This window comes from Jaculus jaculus, chromosome 7, assembly GCF_020740685.1.
Source record: "Jaculus jaculus isolate mJacJac1 chromosome 7, mJacJac1.mat.Y.cur, whole genome shotgun sequence".
Lineage (NCBI taxonomy): Eukaryota > Metazoa > Chordata > Mammalia > Rodentia > Dipodidae > Jaculus > Jaculus jaculus.
Genome location: NC_059108.1, coordinates 6659061 through 6679138, shown reverse-complemented (window position 1 = coordinate 6679138; position 20078 = coordinate 6659061). Strand labels below are relative to the sequence as shown.

Below are 20078 nucleotides of genomic sequence, written 5' to 3'. Positions count from 1 at the left end.
CAACCTCAGCCTCAGAGGGTAGAGCCCTCGCCTGGGCTCTCTCTGCTCAATCTCTGTGCGCCCCAGTTTTCTCGTCTCTGCTCTGTTGGAAGGATGCATTTAAATCCCACAGAGGGAGCCGGGGGTGGTGGTGTGGCCCGGTAATCTCACCGCTCAGGAGGCTGCAGCAGGGAGATCACGTGTTGGAGGCCAAGCTGGGCCCAAATAGTGACATGCTCTTAAAATAAACAGACATCTAGAGAGGTACCCACTTAAGAATCGCAGGGATTTGTCCACGGAGGAGCAGGGATACAAAAGGAAAATGGGTTGTGCTAGCATCTCTGTACCCTAACTCTTAACAGGTAAGGACTGCAGAGGGAGCTGTCACGTCACCGTGAGACCCGAAAGTCAGTCTGGAAAGTCGTAGGCGTTCTGTTCGCCGCGTGCTCCTTGGCTGCCCCTCCGAGCCTGGATCTTCTGCTTGGGGCGGACGCTGAATCTGACTTGGTTACTCCATTCCTCCTGTCAACTGAATGAGTGATCTTGAGTGCCGTAGGAGGAGGGCACGGAAACCAGTATTAAGGTCATAAGCCCAGTATGAAGTGAGGCCAGAAGGAGCCTTGGTTGGGTCTCCTGCTCCGCGAGGAGAGCCGCGGAGGAGATAACAGTGGTGTCTCTCACAATGGAAAGGTCAGGCAACATGTGTTTATTGAGCTGCTCTGCGGGCCAGCCCTTTGCTGGGCTTTGTTGGTGATTACGAGACCGGCAAACCCCCGGCAAACCCACGGGGTACTCTTGGTAAGCTGGCTGCAATCAAAACACATGATAAAAATTAGCGAGCAAGCTACAGCACCGTGGCATGGTCCGGAAATATTCATAAAACCATCCAGCGGGTACCAGGGAGGCTGGGTAGGGTTTTGTGGCGGTCACACCAAGGGAAGATGGCGGCTGGCAAAGGGGAGACGGTCTCATGCTCTCAACCTGCAGCAGACAGGTGAAGGCCAGGTGTGGGGAGTGAAGGGACCCTGGAGAACAGGTTAGTGGGGGGGGGGGAGTGTCACTTCCCCCTACACTTGGGCCCCGCCCCTGAGTCCTAGGATGTGGTCCTTAAATTGCCTGGTCCTCCACTGACTGCATCTTTCTCTCTGATCACCGCCCTTCCTCCTGAGGTCTCTTTGAAATCCGACTAAGGTTCGGAGTGCACGTTTCAGCATTTCTGGATGCAATTTGGTATTATAGGAAAGAATCAAAGGAGATTTGCTATCACTTTAAAGAGTGTTTCTCTCCCTCTCCCTCGAGTACCTGACCCCACAATCATCGCTGACTTTGAAATAATAGGCCCATCATAATTATGAGAATTAGTCTGGAGGCTTCGGCCTTGTTTGCTCAACTGAGGTTATTACAGCTGGTTTTAGAGGTGGAGAGGGCGTCGGGGATCGTCTCAGCTGAGATGGCAAGTTCAGACAGATGCCTGCAGGCTGGATGTGAGCCGGCCAGGTACTGAGGGCGAGGAAGGGGCCAGGAGGGAGGACCCCCCCTCCAACGCCCGTTCAGCCCTGCAGCCCTGGGTCCTGGGGACCCTGGACACCAGCTTTGGGAGATGCCGTTTCTCAGGAGAAATCTGAAGGCCTGACCTTGTGTAAGTGAAGTGGTCCTCGGCTACTGACACTTCAAGTGAACCTGGCAGGACTGGACTTCTCTCAGATCAATAGCATCGTAGCCCCACATGTTACAGGAATGAAAGCAGAGGTACCCAGTCCAGACAGGGCTTGAGCTGGGTCATTTGGGTGGGGCTACAGGGAGTCTCCTACGTTTTTCTGGTTCATAGCCACCAAGCTATGAATTCATAAATATCGGTCCAATACTCCCGTCCTTTGCACGTGAAAGGTTCCCCGCGTGGGGTTTGAATACTTGGTCCCCAGCTGGCGGTGCTGTTTGGAGGAATTTGTTGACCAGCCGACTGGGTCACAAGGGGTGGGCCTCGAAGGTGGTACTCGCTTCCCGTTCTGGCTGTAGCGCTCCGTTTCCCCATCTGCCAAGGTGGGAGCAAGACCCTAAGTTCCCACAGCCGTGGAGCAAGCCGTCCTCTCCAGAGTGTCCTTTATTCCCTAAAACCGTGGGCCAAAATAAAACTTCTCCTCACACAAGTTGTTTCTCTCCCATCTTGTCTCAGTGAGGAGAGAAATAGCAGATCGAAAGTGATGCCTACCTTTTTCTCTGCTTCTTTCTCTAACCTCTGCCCGTGTATGGTCAGCGAAGGATGGCGGCCTCTATATGGGCCGTGTGGCTTTGCAGCCATGCTGTAGAAGCCAGCCAGAGTCACTGCCCTGAGCACATGGCACTGCACCCTGGGCCCACCAGCTCTGGTAGTCCTCTTTGCAGGCAAAGGTCATTGGTGGTATGGTGGCCCCGGGCAGTAGGTGGGGAAGCCGGATGGATTCAATGTTCTTATAGGGTATTAAAGAAATAGGGGGCTGGAGAGATGGCTTAGCGGTTAAGCGCTTGCCTGTGAAGCCTAAGGACCCCAGTTCGAGGCTCGGTTCCCCAGGTCCCACGTTAGCCAGATGCTCAAGGGGGCGCACGCGTCTGGAGTTCGTTTGCAGAGGCTGGAAGCCCTGGTGCGCCCATTCTCTCTCTCTCCCTCTGTCTTTCTCTCTGTGTCTGTCGCTCTCAAATAAATAAATTAAAAAAAATGATTTTAAAAAAAGAAATAGAGCAGTAGTTAATGCACAACTCTTTCTTTGACTTAATTTATTATAATATATGTGGCTAAGATGTAGATCCCACTGCTGTTTTGGATCTCTGGTTTGATTCCCAAAATTGCAATCATGATAGGTGGATTATATCCGTGCCTTAACATACAGATGAGGAAATGTATTCTTGAGCAATTTCCCCCTAAGGAGAAGTCAGAGTATAAGGGGCAGGAGTTTTGAATAACCTTGCAACATTTACTTGTCTCTCTTGGTTATGGGATAGAAATTAGCATCACAGAACTGCATGCACTGCGTGTGCGGCATAGCTTTGAATATTGGTGTAGAAGGACTTCCAAAGGGACCAGAGAAAGTGATTTTCCATGTTAAAGAAAGAAAGAACCACCAGTATCTAACTGAGCAAAAGAGTGCTGTCTGGTCATACTATTATATAATGATTATATTATTGTAATTATTATCTATTTTATTAAGTGTCTACTGTGTTCCAGGTACCTTGTTAGAGACTGAGGCTGCCGCAGTAAATTACACAGACCAAAGAGACACTGGGGAGTAAATACCACTAGTCTCTGAGTAGCAGTGAGCCAGGCATGGCGAGCGGAGGTGGAAGGAAGGGTGGGAAACATTATGAGGAGCCCACCGGGCCGGAGCTGCAGGTCCCAGCACAGCAAAGGCGCATCTCCCTATGTCACCGCAGATGGGAGGACTGAGCACCCACCTCCACTCTGGCGGTACATGTGGACACCCCCGAGAGCATATGCCAGTGCAGACTTTACCCCCAGGCTCAGACACTCGGTGGGAGCACTGAAGCTGAGCCAATGGCCTGATGTGCCACCCTGGGGCCTGCACTGGACTTTCTCCACCAGCTACAGTCCTGGGCCAGCATGTGCCCAGATGATCACGTCCTGACATTCTGTTTGCCCAAAGCAGGCCACCTGCCTCCCTCCGTTGGCCCAGCTCTGGGCTGGGGCTCCCAAGAGCCTCCAGTCTGGCTGCAGAGCAGGACCCCAGTTCTCCAGGGAGGGTGTCAGGTCTGGATGGTTGCAGGGGTGACAGAGAAGCCCCTGCAATGGGAGGGTTGAGAGCAGCCCGGGCGCGTGGGCCCAGCCGAGTCCTCTGCGCCCTCCTCTCCTTCTCTTCCTCGCCTCCCGCTCCTCCCTTTCCTCCTGCTTTTCTTTAAGGGCACAGCTCTGGCTGTGGGAACCCCTCAATCTCTAAAAGAGACCCCAGATAAGTGGTAGGTTGGGCCCCCAATAGAAATGGCTCCACAGGATGATGGGGTCTGAGGGCAAACAGAGGACAGACATCCTGTTCTGGTCCTGTGTCCCTTGTCCACTGAAGGAGAGCTGCTACAGGCACAGGCCCCCTGACCTCGGGCTTGGAGGCCACATGTTAGGAAGGACAGGCTCATGGAGGCGACATAAGCCCTTATAAAGGAAAAGCTTCCTCTTGGGATTACATGGTTATGGAATGGCTGCTCAATACCCCTTCCCTTACCTCCTCCCTCACCCCTCCCTCACCCCTCACTCACCCCTCCCTCACCCCTCCCTCACCCCTCCCTCACCCCTCCCTCACCCCTCCCTCACCCCTCCCTCACCCCTCCCTCACCCCTCCCTCACCTCCTCACTCACCCCTCCCTCACCCCTCACTCACCCCTCACTCACGTCCTCCCTCACCCCTCCCTCACCCCTCACTCACCTCCTCACTCACCTCCTCACTCACGTCCTCACTCACGTCCTCACTCACCTCCTCACTCACCTCCTCACTCACGTCCTCACTCACCCCCTCACACATCCATTGTCACTGTTTGTAGAGAAAATATATGGGACATATGGTTTTGGAGAGGTGAGAATGAGATATGACCCTGTCCCATCTTTAAGGAGTGAACGGTTCTGTGAGAGAACCATGCTAAGCAGGCCACCACCCACACTCATATCCCGCAGCTAAAAAACCCAACATCCAAAATGCTCCAACGTCTGAAACTTTTTCAGCAGGGAACCAATATCACCTGTCGGCATGTGACAGGTGGCAATCAAATCTCCAGCATGTTTAAAAATTACTTTCAGGGCTGGAGAGATGGCTTAGCGGTTAAGCGCTTGCCTGTGAAGCCTAAGGACCCCGGTTCGAGGCTCCATTCCCCAGGTCCCACGTTAGCCAGATGCACAAGGGGGCACACGCGTCTGGAGTTCATTTGCAGAGGCTGGAAGCCCTGGCGCGCCCATTCTCCCACTCTCTCCCTCTATCTGTCTTTCTCTCTGTGTCTGTCGCTCTCAAATAAATAAATAAAAAATTAAAAAAAAATTACTTTCAGCCTAGTGTCAGGACAGTGTCTAAGAAAGATGAATGAATTTTGTGTTTAGACTTGGGCCCCACCCCCAACACTGCTTATTACAGATAGGCAAAATATTCACAAATCTAGTTAAGCACTCAGGAGACTGAGGCCGGAGGATCTTAAGTTCCCGACCAGCCTGGGCAAAATAGAGAGTTCTAGGCCAGCCTGGGCTACTTAGTTAAGACCTTGTCTTGAAAGAAAGAAAGCAAAGAAGGAAGGAAGGGAGAGAGGAAAGGAGGGAGGGGGAATGGAGAGAAGGGAGAAAGGAAAAGAAAAAGGCAACCTTAAAATGTTTGAAGTTTGAAATGCTATTGGTCCAAGAATATAGTCTGGGGAATACTCACTTTCCACTCCACATAACCGGGGACAGTGCTGCTCGGGTAAAGTTCTGGACTGTCAGCAGACCCAGCTTAATCTAGAAGACCAGAGGACGTCCCTTTCAGCAAGTGGCTCTAGAAATGGCCCCTCATCCATGGGTGGAGCGAGTCAGGCAGGATGGAGGGTGAGGGGTTCTTCCATGAGCACTCTGAGGTCCAACAGGGAGGAATTCCTACCTTTGGGGCTGGGTGGGGAGATGGGATGCGCTTGCTGGACCGGCCCAGAGCGGAGGGTCTGAGGGGCGGGGAGGATGACGAGTGTGTTCACAGCCCCCTCCTGTCACCACTGAGAAGCATCGCAGGAGGGGTCCCAAGCTCCTCAAGTCCCAACAGTCCCTTGTCACTGCCGCAGCCTGCACACAGCTCTGGAGCCATTCGTCCATTTATTTCTACCTAGGTGTACGTGTTTCCTGTATTGGAGTACCTTTTCCTGGGGCAATGCGTGGGCTGGCCAAGGAGGCTCCGAGGTGTGGGCTCCACATGTGTACTAGTAACCGGCTCAGGGAAGACCATGAGGAGCAGTGCCCTGTCATCCTTTAACATGGGCAGGTTTCTGGGTGGGGCCCAAGAGAGTGCAGGCTGGGCTGCTGCACCTGTTTGTTCCCTTCTTCCCTCATACTGTCCCCTACTCAGCTCTTCCTACGCCCACCTCCTCGTACTAACCTCAAAGGGATAATTGGAGCGGTAATACTGTTTAGAGAATGTGGGGACACACGACGTGTCAGGTTTGTCCCACCAGGGCTGTGTGGCATCTGGCATTGAGGGATGTGCAGGGAAGGGCTGATCGCTGCCACGTTGGAGCACTAGTTAGAGCAGTGCTGTGTGATTCCATGTGCAGGATCAAAGCCTGCTGATTTCTCTGGTTTTTTTTATCGGCATTAGGTTTTGGACCTTGTAGGTGGTAAAAGGGAACTGTGACTTGGGAACACCGTTCCGTCTCATGATCTCCTGTGGCTCCTGCGAGGGCTCGTAAAAGCAGGTGCCTTGATTCTAATCTGACAGGCAGTGTGGGAAGCTGGGTAACATTAGGCAAGTATTTACAAACACATAGCCCAGAGACATTTCCAGATTGGAGCCCGGAACTTGCTGTGGCCGAGCCAGGAGTCAGTGGCTTTGGCGGACACAGCAGCAAGATTACAGGTCTTGCAAACACACCCCCAGTGTTGCAGAAAGCAAGCAGACTCCTTTGTGGAAGGTACCATCATCCAATTCCCCCAATTTTACGGACAAGCGAACTGAAGCTCACCATGTGTTCAGATCACAGAGTGAGGGCTGGGAGAGGTCGTCAAACTGACCACATTGGGATCAGCCCTTCTAGAGCCATCCCCTCCCCCACCCCCAAGCCTCCTCAGGTGGGCTGGAAAGCTGCTCGCGTGGGGGCTGCTGTTGGGGGAAGCCAGGTCGTCTCTCGGCATCTCTAGAAACCGTGTTCCCTGCCGGGCTGACGGCTCCCGTCCAGGCCTTCCATGTCTTCTCTGAAGACACGCTTAACCTTCTTTCTTCAGTTTGACTTTATCCTGGTGAGACTTGCTGCGTGATTTCCAGAGCCTGAAACGTTCCCCTTGAGAAATGCACCAGCGTTTTGTCTTTCTTCTGTGATCACAGGAAGGATGTGTGAAGTGGATCCTCCCGTGTGAACACGCTTCCCAGAAAGCTAGCCCTGGAGTTGAGGGTCAGCATCGACTCAGGCCTCTGTTCCTCCGTAGATCAACACCAGCACCCAGGTGGTGCCTACTGCACGCCAGGTGTGGAGGCAAGTCTCCCCGCCCCTTGTCCCTGAAAGAGCTGGTGTCAGGGGACAAAACGCAAGCTGTGCCCTGACCAGCAAGCAAGTCAAGCCATCATTTGGGATGGGAACTCAAGCTGTCAGAGGCCAGAACTGGGAAGGAACATAGGGTGTGGATACGTAATTGAGGTGTGGACAAGCAGGAGGGAATCAAGGCTTTCCAACAAGGACTATCAGGAACCAGTCCATCCTCTGCCCATTGCTGCAAGGGGCAAACGAGTGAAAGCTTGCAGAAAGTGTGGCCATATTGGCTGAGAGTCACTGCCCTTTGAGCAGCCGGGGCCCACAGCCCTGCCAGGGGCACTGGCGTTGGGCCAGGAGGGCCGTTGACAGGGACCCGCTCTTTGTGCTCAGGTAGCAAGATAGCCAACCTGGGCCACAGCTGTCCCCTTGCTGCCTCTGCCCCAGGCCGCAGCTAAGGCTGGAGTTCTTGTCCTTCTAGTCCTTGGAGACCCACCAGCTGGGCAGGTGATCTCCAGAAACACCTGTGTAATCTGAATGACTGGCAGAACTGGATAGAGTTTTGTTTCGTTTTGTTTTTCTTTTCCTTCTGTAGTGCTGGGGATCAAGCCCACGGTCTCATTCATGCAGGATAAGCAGTCTACCAGCTGAGCAACAATGCCCCTCCCTGGGTATATTTATTTCTTTCTTACTAATTATTATATGTCAAGCAAAATATTTATCACCACATAGTATGAAAGAGATGGATATTTATGCAAAATGATTTTAAATCTTGATCCAACGATGTTCCTCTGATAAAGGTTCTCAAGTGCAGAGAGCTGGAGAAGTCCATAGAGCTCAGAAATGGCAGGAACTTCAGAGCTGGCAATTGACACTTGTTTTCCGCCACTGTTTACTCTTCAATAAAAAATGCATATTTACCATAGCAACCTCCTGGTCACGTGGTGCCCTATCTTACTGCTACCCTCTAAAACAGAATAGCTTCTTAAAGAAACATACACATCCTAATAGCCATGCTTTTCAAATGGAAAAAAAAATATATATACATATGGCAAAGAAACCTTCTTTCCTGAAATTCAATGCTAATGAACACATCTTTGTAGAAATAATTTTAAACTACTGTGTCTTAAATTTTAAGACATTAATTCTGAATACCTAAAGAAAATGACATCTTGGAGGGGCTTTTGATGTTTCTGAGGGCTTGCTGATTGTTTTAATGCAGATATGCATATATGTGTTTGTGGATACACACACATCTGTAGCCTAGACGGCAGCCATTGCATCGTCTGGAAGTGAGTTTGGTGTGGATTCTAATGACCTGCCGCCTCATCTGTGATTAAAGACTGTCATCTGTGTGTGAAGCTCAGTTGCAGCCCGAATTATTTTTCCGCTGTTAACTTGGGAGAATTGCCTGGGTTTTTAGTGCTTTGCAGAAACTGCTCCCACCTGGACTTCTGGGGGGGGGAACATGTCCCCTCATTCTAGAGTACCAGCGACGAGGGACAGCTCTGAGACCCCAGGTACCCTCCTGATGATGACTTCCTTCCAATGTCAGTAGACATGTTAAAGGGTGCTATTAATTTTAGCCAGTCCTGACTTGCGTTCCTTACCTTAATCAAGCAGTTGGGGTCTGAATTATTATGTCTACCTTGTTTTGCAGATAAGAATGCTGAGCCTTAACAGAGTTTATCTGATTTGATAAGAATTACAGTACTAAGAATCAGTGGAACTTAAGAAAAATATTTTATTTTTTTATTTTTGTTTGTAAGAAGGGAGAGAGAGAAAGAAATGGGTACACCAGGGTCTCCTACCACAGCCACCAAACTCCAGACACATGCGCCACTCTGTGGCATCTGGCTTGATGTGGGTACTGGGGAATCGAACCCTGGGTTTGCAAGTAAACACTCTTAACCAACAAGCCATGTCTCCAGCCTGAATTAGTGGAACTTTTTCGTTATTGTTTTAAGCTCTGGCTTTTCTGGGTGTTGCTAAGTAGCCACGCGGACTTTCAGCCCTGAGTAGCTCAGGCGAACCTCGTACCTGCAATCTTTCTGCTCTGCCTCCCGAGGGCTGGGGTTACAGGCCTGTGCCACTAGGCCTGGATGCAGCTTGGTCTTCAGCTGAGGTCTTTTGGATAGTAACCTGTTTATGCTGTCTTTGAACCTACCCATCAGATTTATCTTTGGAAGCTACAAGTGGGGAAATGGCTGAAAACCTACTGGAAAAGGGCAAAGTGAACACTGTATTCCTTTCAGCAAGACCTTGGATAGTCTGGGTGGCCTCAGTATAAACCAAGTTTGTGTGTGTGTGTGTGTGTGTGTGTGTGTGTGTGTGTGTGTGTGTGTGTGTTTCTTTGCTTTTGTTTTGGGGGACAAGGGCTCACTATATCTCCCAGGCTTGCCTTGAACTTGTGGTCTTTCTGCCTCTGTCTGCCTCACACGTGTTTAGATTTTACAGGCGTGTGCCATCACACCTGGCCAGGTGTTTTTTTTGAAACTCCTTTCTGGCACCAGTTTCCACCTGAGCCTAGCTGGTTCCTAACCCATCAGGGTGGGAGTGCCACAGGTCTCTGCGATGCCAGAGCTCTGGGGGCATGGCAGTGGGGTTGTATGATCAGCACCACTGGCGGAAGGAAGGGCATCACAACTGAGCCTGGTGGATTTTTTAAATTCCTTTCAGCTACATGTAAACCAGTATGAAAAACAAGAGCATATTGTGAGTCTTTTATGCTTAATGGCTTTGGGGGGGGGTGGGAATCCGATCGTGGAGTGAGGCAGGGCTCTCTTCGGCAAAGTGGCATTATGACCCGAACTCAGTGGAGGAGAACTGCCCAGACCCTACGGCCCTGCCAGCCAATCTGACTGCAGCGTGTACATGAGCCATTTCATAATTATCCATCACAAATGCCTCTGCACTGCCTTAATAGATTATTTAAAATGGTGTGTGTGCCTCCCATGCAACCTCCAGTCAGCCCCGGACTGTACATACATACAAGCCGGGAAAGGTAATTGCTTATCTTGTATCTCTTTGTTCCAGACACTTTTATAAAAGACTATGTATTATGTATGGTGTGACCTTCAAATGTCAGGAATGTGTTGTGCAATAAACTGTCAATATTTGTGGTTATAAGGTACCAGATGACTTTTACAATAATTGGAACGGCTATATTAAAAGCTTGGATCACTCAGCTGGTTAAAGAGAAAGACACAGGCCAGTGTTCACCAGGGACTTGCCTTCTGCCAACTATTAAATGAAAGATATTGCAAGGTGCTTAAGATGTCTTCTTTGTTTAAAAAAGAATATGGCACAACACGTCTCCAGGGGAGGCGTCGTCTCCAAATCAGGCGTCCTTCTTTCGGTAGGTGCAATTCCCAGGAGAAAGCTCAGCTTCACAAGTTATGGTGAAAGACTGGTCCGGCTTAGCCCCAGTACGCCTACGTAAGAATTCCTACAGTTAGGGCTCAGATCTGCTCCCCACCCCACCCATGGAGGAGGGGTTGTAAATTATGTTAAGAGGATCTTAAAAGCCATAGGTTTTTTTTTTTTCCTCTAGGAGAATAAATTATGTAGAAATCTTCTGGGAATTTATGCTTTACTGAAAGTCAAGCCTTCTATATAGTTTTCTTTCTTTTCTAGAAAAGAGAGTTCTCAAGAAAGAGGAAAATATCTCAAATATTTTCGAAAATTGTAATAGCAACTGAGTCATAGATGATGACTTTGAAACATCTGCTTTAGGAGCTGAGGAGATGGCTCCATGGTTAAAGGCACTTGCTTGCAAAGTCTGTGGACCTGGGCTTGATACCCTAGTACCCACATAAAACCGGATGCACAAGGTGGTACATGGGTCTAGAATTGGTTTGCCACAGCAACAGGGCCTGGCATGCCCATTCTTTCTTTCTCAAATAAATAAATATATTCAAATGTGTGTGTGTGTGTGTGTGTGTGTGTGTTTTACGGTATGTACTTCTGTCTAAGTTCATGTCTTTTCATGCTCATTTGAGACCATCTCTTCTCATGGCATCGAGATCTCCTCTTTCAGCCAGGAAGTGAGTTATCTGGAGGAAAAGGTCCCTCGCTCAACATGACCTGCTGAAGAGCTGGAGTGTGGGCTTGCTGAGCACAACAGTACACCTGTGGCTCCTCCCACCTGGGGGGAAGAGAGCTGAGCAGCAGTTCGTGGCCGGCTCTTACAGGAAGCACACCCAGGCATCCCAGGCTTTCCACCCCCTGTTGACTTCAAGCCCCAGTCTCTAAATGTACACACTGAGTCTTTGAAACACTCGTGGTCTTTTGAAGATGTCCTGGGCTTTTTCCCGTCAGGCTAGTCAAAGTAGCTTCCTTCTCAGAGGTGCCGATGTTGGCGTCAGAATTCCAACTCACCTGCCTCCTCTGTTCTTTCTTTCCCTCTCTCTCTCTTTCTTTCTCTTCCTTCCTTCCTTCTTGCCTTCCTTTCTCCCTCCTTATTTCTCTTTCTCTTTCTCTTTTCTTTCCTTCCTCCCTCCCTCCCTCCCTCCCTCCCTCCCTCCCTCCCTCCCTCCCTCCCTTCCTTCCTTCCTTCCTTCCTTCCTTCCTTCCTTCCCTCTTTCTTTCTTCCTTTCTCTCTCTCTCTCTCTCTCTCTCTCTCTCTCTCTTTCTTTCTTTCTCCTTTCCTTAGGACTGAACTGAACTGAACTGGATGCTCTTGAACCTATATAGCCTAGAATATGCTGGACAACTGTTCTACCACCAAGCTGTAGCTTCAGCTCTCCTTTTATTTTCATAGCTGGATCATTTAAGACAGGGTCTCACTAAGTTGCCCAAGCTGACCTTCAACTTGTAAACCCCTGCCTCAACTTTCCAAGTAGCGGGGAAGCAGAGGCAGTTTACCTTTACCACTTCTGTGACTCTTGTGTTTATTCAAAAATGTACTTGCTGAGCATCTGCTGTGAGCTGAGTCCCAAGCATGTGCCGGGGGCATCATGTTGCCCAACAGTCATTTGCCCTCGTCGCTCCCAAGCTTGTGTTTGGGGGAGGGAAGGTAGACAGGCAGCTAGCCGCTCAATGCCCAGCTCTCCTGAAGTCGGCAAAGCCCAAAACATCGCTATGAAGGGCCGGAGGAGACAGCTGGAGGTCGGAGGTTCTCTCCGCAGAGGGCAGAAGCAGCCTCCTGGGCGGCGGTGTCGGGATGAGAGCCTGAGTGAGGAGTGACTGACTCCCTTGGGAGTTCTGAGGACGAGAACCGCGGGAGGCAGTGGGCTGCCTGAGCAATGCCTTACCGACAGAGCCAGCTTTGGAAGGACCGAGAACAGAAAGATGGGGCCTTCAAGGAGGCTCAGGCAACCACAATGCAACCATTTGACCAGGCTTAGAGACCGGGTAGGGTTGGAGGTGATTCTGAAGAGTGACCTCAACAGCTTCCCTTCTCCCCTGCAAGGACTGCCATCCCTGGAGTTGGCACTTCCCCCCGGGGGGGGGACTTTCTTCGCTAATGTCACCTTTGTGCCTGCCCCCATCCCCGAGCCCCTGCTATGAACGATCCTTCTCTGTCCCGCTCCTTCTTGATGGTCTCCAGACCACTCCTCCTGATCAGACCACAGAGAAGAGAGGGCTGGGCAGAGCCCTCAGTACTGTGGACCCCACACCCTGACTGCTGCAGCCCCAGGCATAATCCCCAAACTGAGGACTAGCAGCACCTAATCAGTCTCCTTTGGATCTAGAATGTTCCCCAGTGTCTCATATCTTGAGCATTTTCTTTCTTCTGCTGGTGGTGTGACTGTGGGAGACAGTGGAACCTTTCAAAGGTGGAGCCTAGCTGGTGGAAGCAGGTCACTGGTGATGATGGGCCTTTGAAGGCTATAGCCAGCCAGCAGCACTAAGGAAGAGAGCTCTGGGAAGAGGTGGCTGTTGGCTGTTTCTTGTCTACCATGATGTGAGGAGCCTCTTCCACATATGGCCACCACCAAGAACTTTGCCATGTCCGGTGCACTGAGACCCTGTGAAGCTGTGAGCTAATATTAACCTTTTCTCCATGAAATTGTTTCTGTCAAGTATTTTGGTCACAGAGATGCTAAAATAACCCATACACTGCCCACAGCCAGCTCATAACCAGCCCCAGGGACTGCAGCAGGAGCTAGAAGCCCAGGAATCAGGGGGATATTGTTAACAGCAACACCTCAGGATACCAAAGGGAAGAGACCCCATGGGTGGCCCACTCCCAAGCAGGAGAATCCTACAGACCCCCAGTGACTAAGAAAGGACTGTGGGCTTGGTAAACCAGAAACACATTTGGCCTACAATGCTTGATTTTTAAAGCCCTTGTGTATTTTAAGGGAAATTTAATCCATGTGTTTCTGATTCATTTTCACTTAACTCATCAAAATGTTGTACTAGAGAAGTGAATTGAAATCCTAGTATCTTATATTCTCTCGGTTAAGAAAAAGAAAGGGGAGGCTAGCCTTTTAATGACCTATTTCCTCCGTTCCAGAAATACTACCTTGCCCGGGTTCAAATGGAGCTATGCTCTTTTGAGGTTGGGTTGAAGGCAAGAAACAGAGCCATGAAGACCATTTTTACCTCCTTACCTCGTGAGCTGTGGGGATAGCCCAGGCCCCTGTTCACTTCCCATACCTCAAATGGAAGCTGGCTAGTGACTTCTCTTTTTTTACAAGTGGATATCCTTTTCTAAAATAGCTCTTTATTTAAACAAATACTTTCATCCACCCATAGTAATGCTTAACTATTTAATGTGACCATATATGGCCATCATAAAGTGCAACATTTTGATAAAACAATTGAGGCAAGTTAATTCTGACTCAAGGCAAAGAGCTCACATCTTCTGAGGGTTTGGTGGAATTCTTTACACTCATGTTGCAATTTTTGTGCATGCCGTTAATTTTCAAATCACTTTTTTTTTCAGAAATAAAAGGAGCCCTTTTCTTCAGCAAAAATCTTTACTACTGTGATCACTGCTTTATTGGTACCTGTTAATTTTTTTTTTTTAATTTTAAAGTTTTCAGCCAAGTATGGTGGTGCACACCTTTAATACCAGCACTCTGGAGGCAGAGGTAGGAGGATTGCCATGAGTTCAAGGCTACCCTGAGACTACATAGTGAATTCCAGGTCAGCCTGAGCTAAAGTGAGACCCTGCCTCAAAAACCCAAAAGAAAAAATCTTTTAAAAAAAACTTTGTTTAAAAAAACTTAAAAAAAAAGAAAACTTTTTTAAACAAATAAAGTTTTCAAATGAAGGAAATGAAGCTTCCCTTTAAAGCCTTTCTCCAGTGTGCTGCTTACGTTGAGCCTCTGGAAAAGTCTTGAAGCACTTGTGGGCCAAGGTGTTAAGAAAGCTGTGGTTTCTTGGGGACCTTCAGAATGGACTGTACCTCTAGACTTAACAAGGTAGACTTTCAGAGATTTCTGACAAGTCATCAGTGGAAACATATTGACCATTACACCAGAAGGTCCATAGAAATTAAAATACTGTGACATTTAATGAACTAAAAAAGTAAGTGCCCAGGTGTACACGGAGCCCTGTTCCTACGTGAACTGGCTGGGACACTGCATTCATTCTGTGGACTTTACCACCACCACCATGACATTCTTTCACCGGCAATCATTCTAAAATGCACTTTTAAGTGTAGGAAGGGGACAGGCTGCCTGGCAGTTAGGAGGCAGGTCTCCCTCCCTCCCTTCCTTCTTCCCTTCCTCCCTTTTCTTTTCCACCCCTCTCTGCTCCCTTCTTTGGGACCCTACCTTTGGCTCTTACCTCTTTCATTCCACAATTAGCAGGACTACCTGGTGGTTAGTATTAACTCAGAAGACCTCACCAACTGAAGGCCTACTCTTAGCCAGCTCTTGATTTCTTGATCTCCTACCATAGTGGTGACCCTCTAAATCTCTGTAGCTTAATGTTATCGAGATGTACTGATCAGTCAAGCCAAGAGTGATGAGGGTTGTCTTGAATACCCGGTGCCCTGCACTGTGGGATTCTGCCATTTCAACCCTTATGTAAGGTTCTGGGGCAGGAGAGGAGGTTGTGGTTATGGGGATCATGGCACATGCTCACTTGCTCCTCAGTAGCTCCTTCATCCATTGGCCAGAACCAGTCACCCAGTCTCAAAAACAGTGCAAGGGAAGCTGGGCAACATAGTCCATGAAATTGATGTAGTCCACGGAAACTGTATTTATCGTCCCTCGCGTAGTTACTTTGTTCCATCTCCCTGAGATGCACCCCAGCACCGAAGTTGGTTCTGGGGTGATACCATCATGGATGAATGGATGACCAAAAGAGAGGCAGTGGGCGGAGTGTATTTGGGGATCTTTCAACACCGTAGGGCCACAGGAAGTGAGAGCTGACAGGAGGCCAGTGTCCTGTACCCCTCCCCTATAGAAGACCAGGGGAGGGTTGAGGGACTTACCTACAGACTACCAGGCACTGGACATCCAGTAGGAAAAGACTCCACCTTCTAGCTCCCAGGAGCTTTCTGGGCCAGTAGACCATGTAAAACTTCTTTGGAAGCTCAGTATTTGAAGATAGCCCATGGGGAGGGGGATTTATGCTTAAAGTACAAAATCATTTTATAAATCAAGTTGTAAAAATATTTATTTATTTATTTATTTGAAAGCAGAGAGAAAGAGAGAGGCAAACAGAGAATGGGGTCTGCGTCCACGCCCAGGCTTCCCTTTCATGCTTGCCGGGAGCCAGTGAGTGCTGTGGGCTGAGCTGACCTCCATCCAGGCACCCGGTCAGAGCGGACTCAGCCACGGGGCTCCGGGAGTGTGCGCTCCTGCACGGACCTTCCAGAGCTCCCCCAGCCTTCCCTACGCTTGGCTTCTAGCCTCTGTGGACGCTTCCTGCGACCACCCACCATTCTCCTTCATCAAGGCTCGGAGTTTGTTTTTCTAGGAGGATTAGTTGAAGAGTAAACGCCATAGGCCTGCTGGCCATCCCAGAGAAAACCATTTCTGTGTAAAGTGAAAATTAGACTCTTAAATCTGCAAGGAAAGCTGTTTATCTTACAAATTTATTCTTTTTTATTGGACCACACATACCCAAGATAGAAAGATAAAAGGGAAACAGATACGGTCCATTACTTACTTAGAGTGACACACAGTGAGGCGTGGCTCATCCCAACTTATGTAAGGCCTTCCAAAACGGCATGTCGCCTGTCTCCATATTTCCCCAGAATGCTCTTTAAGCAAGCCCTCACCCAGAGCCCCTGTGGAGACATGCCCTTCCTCAAACCTGTTCCCGTCACTCCTGCAGCCCCTGTGCCGTAGAAGCTGTCACCTTGCTCTGACCACAGTGGGCACCACTGAAGGAGACTCCTGGGGCAGATCATGGGGCAAGAGGCCTTGGGAAGCCTGCACCTGCCCGAATGCAGCCTGAAGCCAACAGCCAGGGCATCCAAGTCCTGCTTGTAATCCACAAGGGTGGTTATTGACTTCTCAGCTTAAACTAAGTGTCTTGCCTACGTTCCTAAGTGGCACATGGGCAGAATTCTGAACCAGTTCATTGTTGCTTAAACTGACCCCCTGACCTGTGTGAAAGGACAGCTGCATGGTGTGAGGGGACGGTGCAGCGTGCTCCGCATTGGGGCAGGTAGGGAGGCAGGGTTGAGTGGAAGGAGATGGGGGTCACTTAGGAACACTCCTGGCATCTCAGAACCTGCTCTGCGGACGTCACCAGGGCGGCAGCAGGATGTCAGGCCACCGATATTGCAGAACTTGGGAGGCTGAGGCAGGAGGAGCCAGAGTTCAAGGCCAGCCTGAGCTATATTGAAAGATGCTGTTTCCAAATTCAAGGGCTAGGGATGTGACTCACTGGTTGCCTAAGTATGCACAAGGCCCTGGGCTCCATCCACAACACAGCACAACATAGAAACAAAACCAAGCCCCTGGTAGACTCAGCCTGGAATGCTCTGGGACACTTGGCTCCGGGTGGGTAGGACCTGTCTTTGTCACACTTTGTGTTTTGCCCTTATCCACAAGCCGTGTTTGGGAGCCTTTCCACAGTTGTCAGGGTTGGGGGTTCACAGGCTTGGGGCAAGAGTCCTGGATGTGGATAAGCCTATTTCTGTTTGTAAAATCTATGAGGAAAACATTCGACCCAAGTACACACTCTGAATAGGTCTTCCAGCAGCATTTGGCTGGGGAGATAGAGTTGAAAGCAGGTCTTCAGTGTGGTTTCCTAGGGTGGCGATCAGCTCAGGCACGGTCCAAATGCAGAGAGGAAGTGTCAGGCCCGAGCGCTTGCGCAGTTGCTCGGAGCGAACATCCAAATAAGAATTGAGTGTGTTTGCCTTCATCGTGTTATGGTCTATAAGTCTGTCCCTTTCGGCCGTTAGCGGAGAACACCAGGGACGGATGTTGCTGGGTAAAAGCGATTTGCATATTCCATTGCTTTGGAAGGTACAAATCTTATTTACTCTCATCTCAGCAGAACTCACAGATCTGCTCATTATCCCAGAAGGTTCCCTTGTTCTCATATTGGGATTTACCACGAGGTCTGGAGGGTGGGCTGGAAGCCTTGGCCAGGACCCTGCTAGCCTCAAGGGGCTCAGATCATGTGACAGGCTTCAGCCTTGCTCTGTGGGGAGGCCTGAGACTTAAGAAGAAGTGAGTCCGGAGAGGGTTCTCTTCCCTCCCGTCCCCAAAGGCCCAGATGCCCACGGCCCGTCCAGTTCTGTGGATGTCGTCAGCGTGGCAATTGGATGTCAGGCCCCGGGTATTGCGGTAACATATCCCCAACCACTAGATGCATTCAGAGTTTATTTACTGTTATGCCCCATCATTTCTGTGCAGAAGGCAGCCGTATGTAAATTTTATTCCACTTTCTAATGGTTTGGGTTACATAACAAATAGCAGCAGCAAGGCAAATTTGTATTGATACTTTACTGAGGAAGTTCTCAAGTCACTGCCCAGAGATTTAAGCGCAGCGCTCCGAGTTTATGGGAGTTTTGCAGCTGAGTTTTTGCACATGACTTTGAATATGTCACTGTGTGTTTATCATGGGCTAATTGTAGAAATACATTTCCATACTTTTTCTTCTCCCTTTCATGTGATTCCACAAGCCAAGGATGGATACAAGACTCTTCAGAGAAGAAATGATCAGTTTTGGATAATTTTCTTTCCTGTCCCAAAATAGCTGTGTGTCTGCATGTCTCAGGAAATCAGCTGGGATAGTTCCCCACCCCCTTTGACACTGGCTACGACTAAAATATGATTTTAGTCCTCTAGTGAACTTCCCAGCTAGTCCATTTTATAAATTAATCAGATTCTACAAGCACCCACACTTTTAAACTTTTGTAAAAAAAAAATATTTAATAGGAACTAAGCAAAAGAAGAAATCAAACCAGCTGCTGACACAGCTGTTTCTTCTCTTGTTTAATTCAGTTCAATATAAAGGTACCATATGCTGCTTAAAATGATGATAGGAAAGATGAAATAATTTAAGAGAATAACAAGAAAATACATGAATTGTCAGCATTCTGTCAAATTTAAAGAATGAAACAGACAGGTGTAGCATTGACATGTTTAACTTTGCGCGGTGTTAGCGGTTTTGGTGCGAACAACTTCTGACATGTGCTGAAGTGATGTGAGAATGTTTCTCCTCCGCTGCAGACATCGGCGAGGAGGCCGGGAGATCCGGCGGCGTCCAGCAGCCGGCACTGCTTCGCGACAGGAGCCTGGGCTCGGCCATGAAGGACTGCCCATACTGTGGGAAGACTTTCCGGACTTCCCATCACCTTAAGGTCCACCTGAGGATACACACAGGTGAGAGATGTAGGTGTGTCCGAGGGCACCGGTCAGAGGAGAAAGCCCCAAGACAGCTGTGTTTCTGGCCCAAGTCCACAAGTGTGTTGGTCGTTTACACTGTGTCAGTTACTTGCAGGGACAGTCTGTAGGAGGGAAGGTTTGCTTTCACTCTTGCAGCTGGCTCCATGGCCTCTTAGGCCTTGGCAAGGCAGGAACATCATGGCGGAAGGGCGCAGTAGGGGCAGCCGTCTAGTTCCCGACGGCCAGGAAGCAGACAGGAGCTGGTGGGCCCCGTCCCTTCTCTGTGGCTCCTCTCTTCCGTTTGGGCCTCCAGCCTACAGGATGGGGCTGCTCTCCTTCAGGGCGGTCCTCCCCTCTTTGAGTGAATCCTCTCTGGAAAGGCTGTGAGAGACAGCTGCAGGTACACTTGACTGACCTCCCAGGTGCTGCTCAGTGCAATGAAATGGACAGTCACTATTAACCTTCCATGTCACAGACTGTACTGTCCTCTGCCGCTATCTACATGACACAGGACGGGTCATTAATGACCCAACTTCCTAAGTCACCACTTCACTGAACCCACCCTCCCAAACGACGTGGGAGTGCATAAGCATGCGTCTCATTTGGTCCAGACCAGGGAGAGTGATGCTTTGAGCTGCAAGACATTGCGCTGATGACTTCCTTTTGCTATACTGATCTATACTAGACGGTACCTGGCACCCTCATATGGACCTGGAGTCTTTTTTGAGCGGCGGGGGGGGGGGGGGGGAGGCGGCGGGGGGGATGGTTCAAGGTAGCGTCTCACTGTATTCCAGGCTGACCTGAAATTCACTCTGTAGTTTCAGGGTGGCCTCGGACTCTTGGCAATCCTCCTACCTCTGCCTCCCGAGTGCTGGGATTAAAGGTGTGCGCCACCACGCCCGGCAGGACCAGGGGTCTCTTGAGTGTGATTAAACCCAGGTTAGCTGTTAAGTCCCCAAGAGAACAAGGAGATGCCCCAAATGTCCGGGAGCAGTGACCTGAGGGCAGCATGGGGGATCCGTCTATCTCTGGGACTGGAGAGCGGGGCTCTGCCTAGTCCCTTCTCTAGCTCATCACAGACCTCCTCACAAGAACCCAGAGACGTTGTTAAGTAAACGGGGGCGGGTGGGGGAGGGAGCGGGGGCCGCTCTTTCTCCTCGTCCTGTCTGAGGTCATAAT

General features: G+C 49.8%; 1 protein-coding gene across 7 annotated transcripts in view; it reads left to right on the top strand.

Moving 5' to 3' along the window:
• Positions 1–20078, top strand: part of Znf536 (zinc finger protein 536) — a 531971-nt gene that overhangs the window by 311916 nt on the left and 199977 nt on the right. For 6 of the 7 annotated variants that reach the window (XM_045154928.1, XM_045154929.1, XM_045154926.1 and 3 more), the window contains one exon: positions 18744–18896. The exons of the other annotated variant lie outside the window; for it this stretch is intronic. In XM_045154928.1, the coding sequence (XP_045010863.1) occupies positions 18744–18896 (153 nt within the window). The remainder of the gene's footprint in view (positions 1–18743; positions 18897–20078) is intronic. 7 annotated transcript variants of the gene reach the window in all.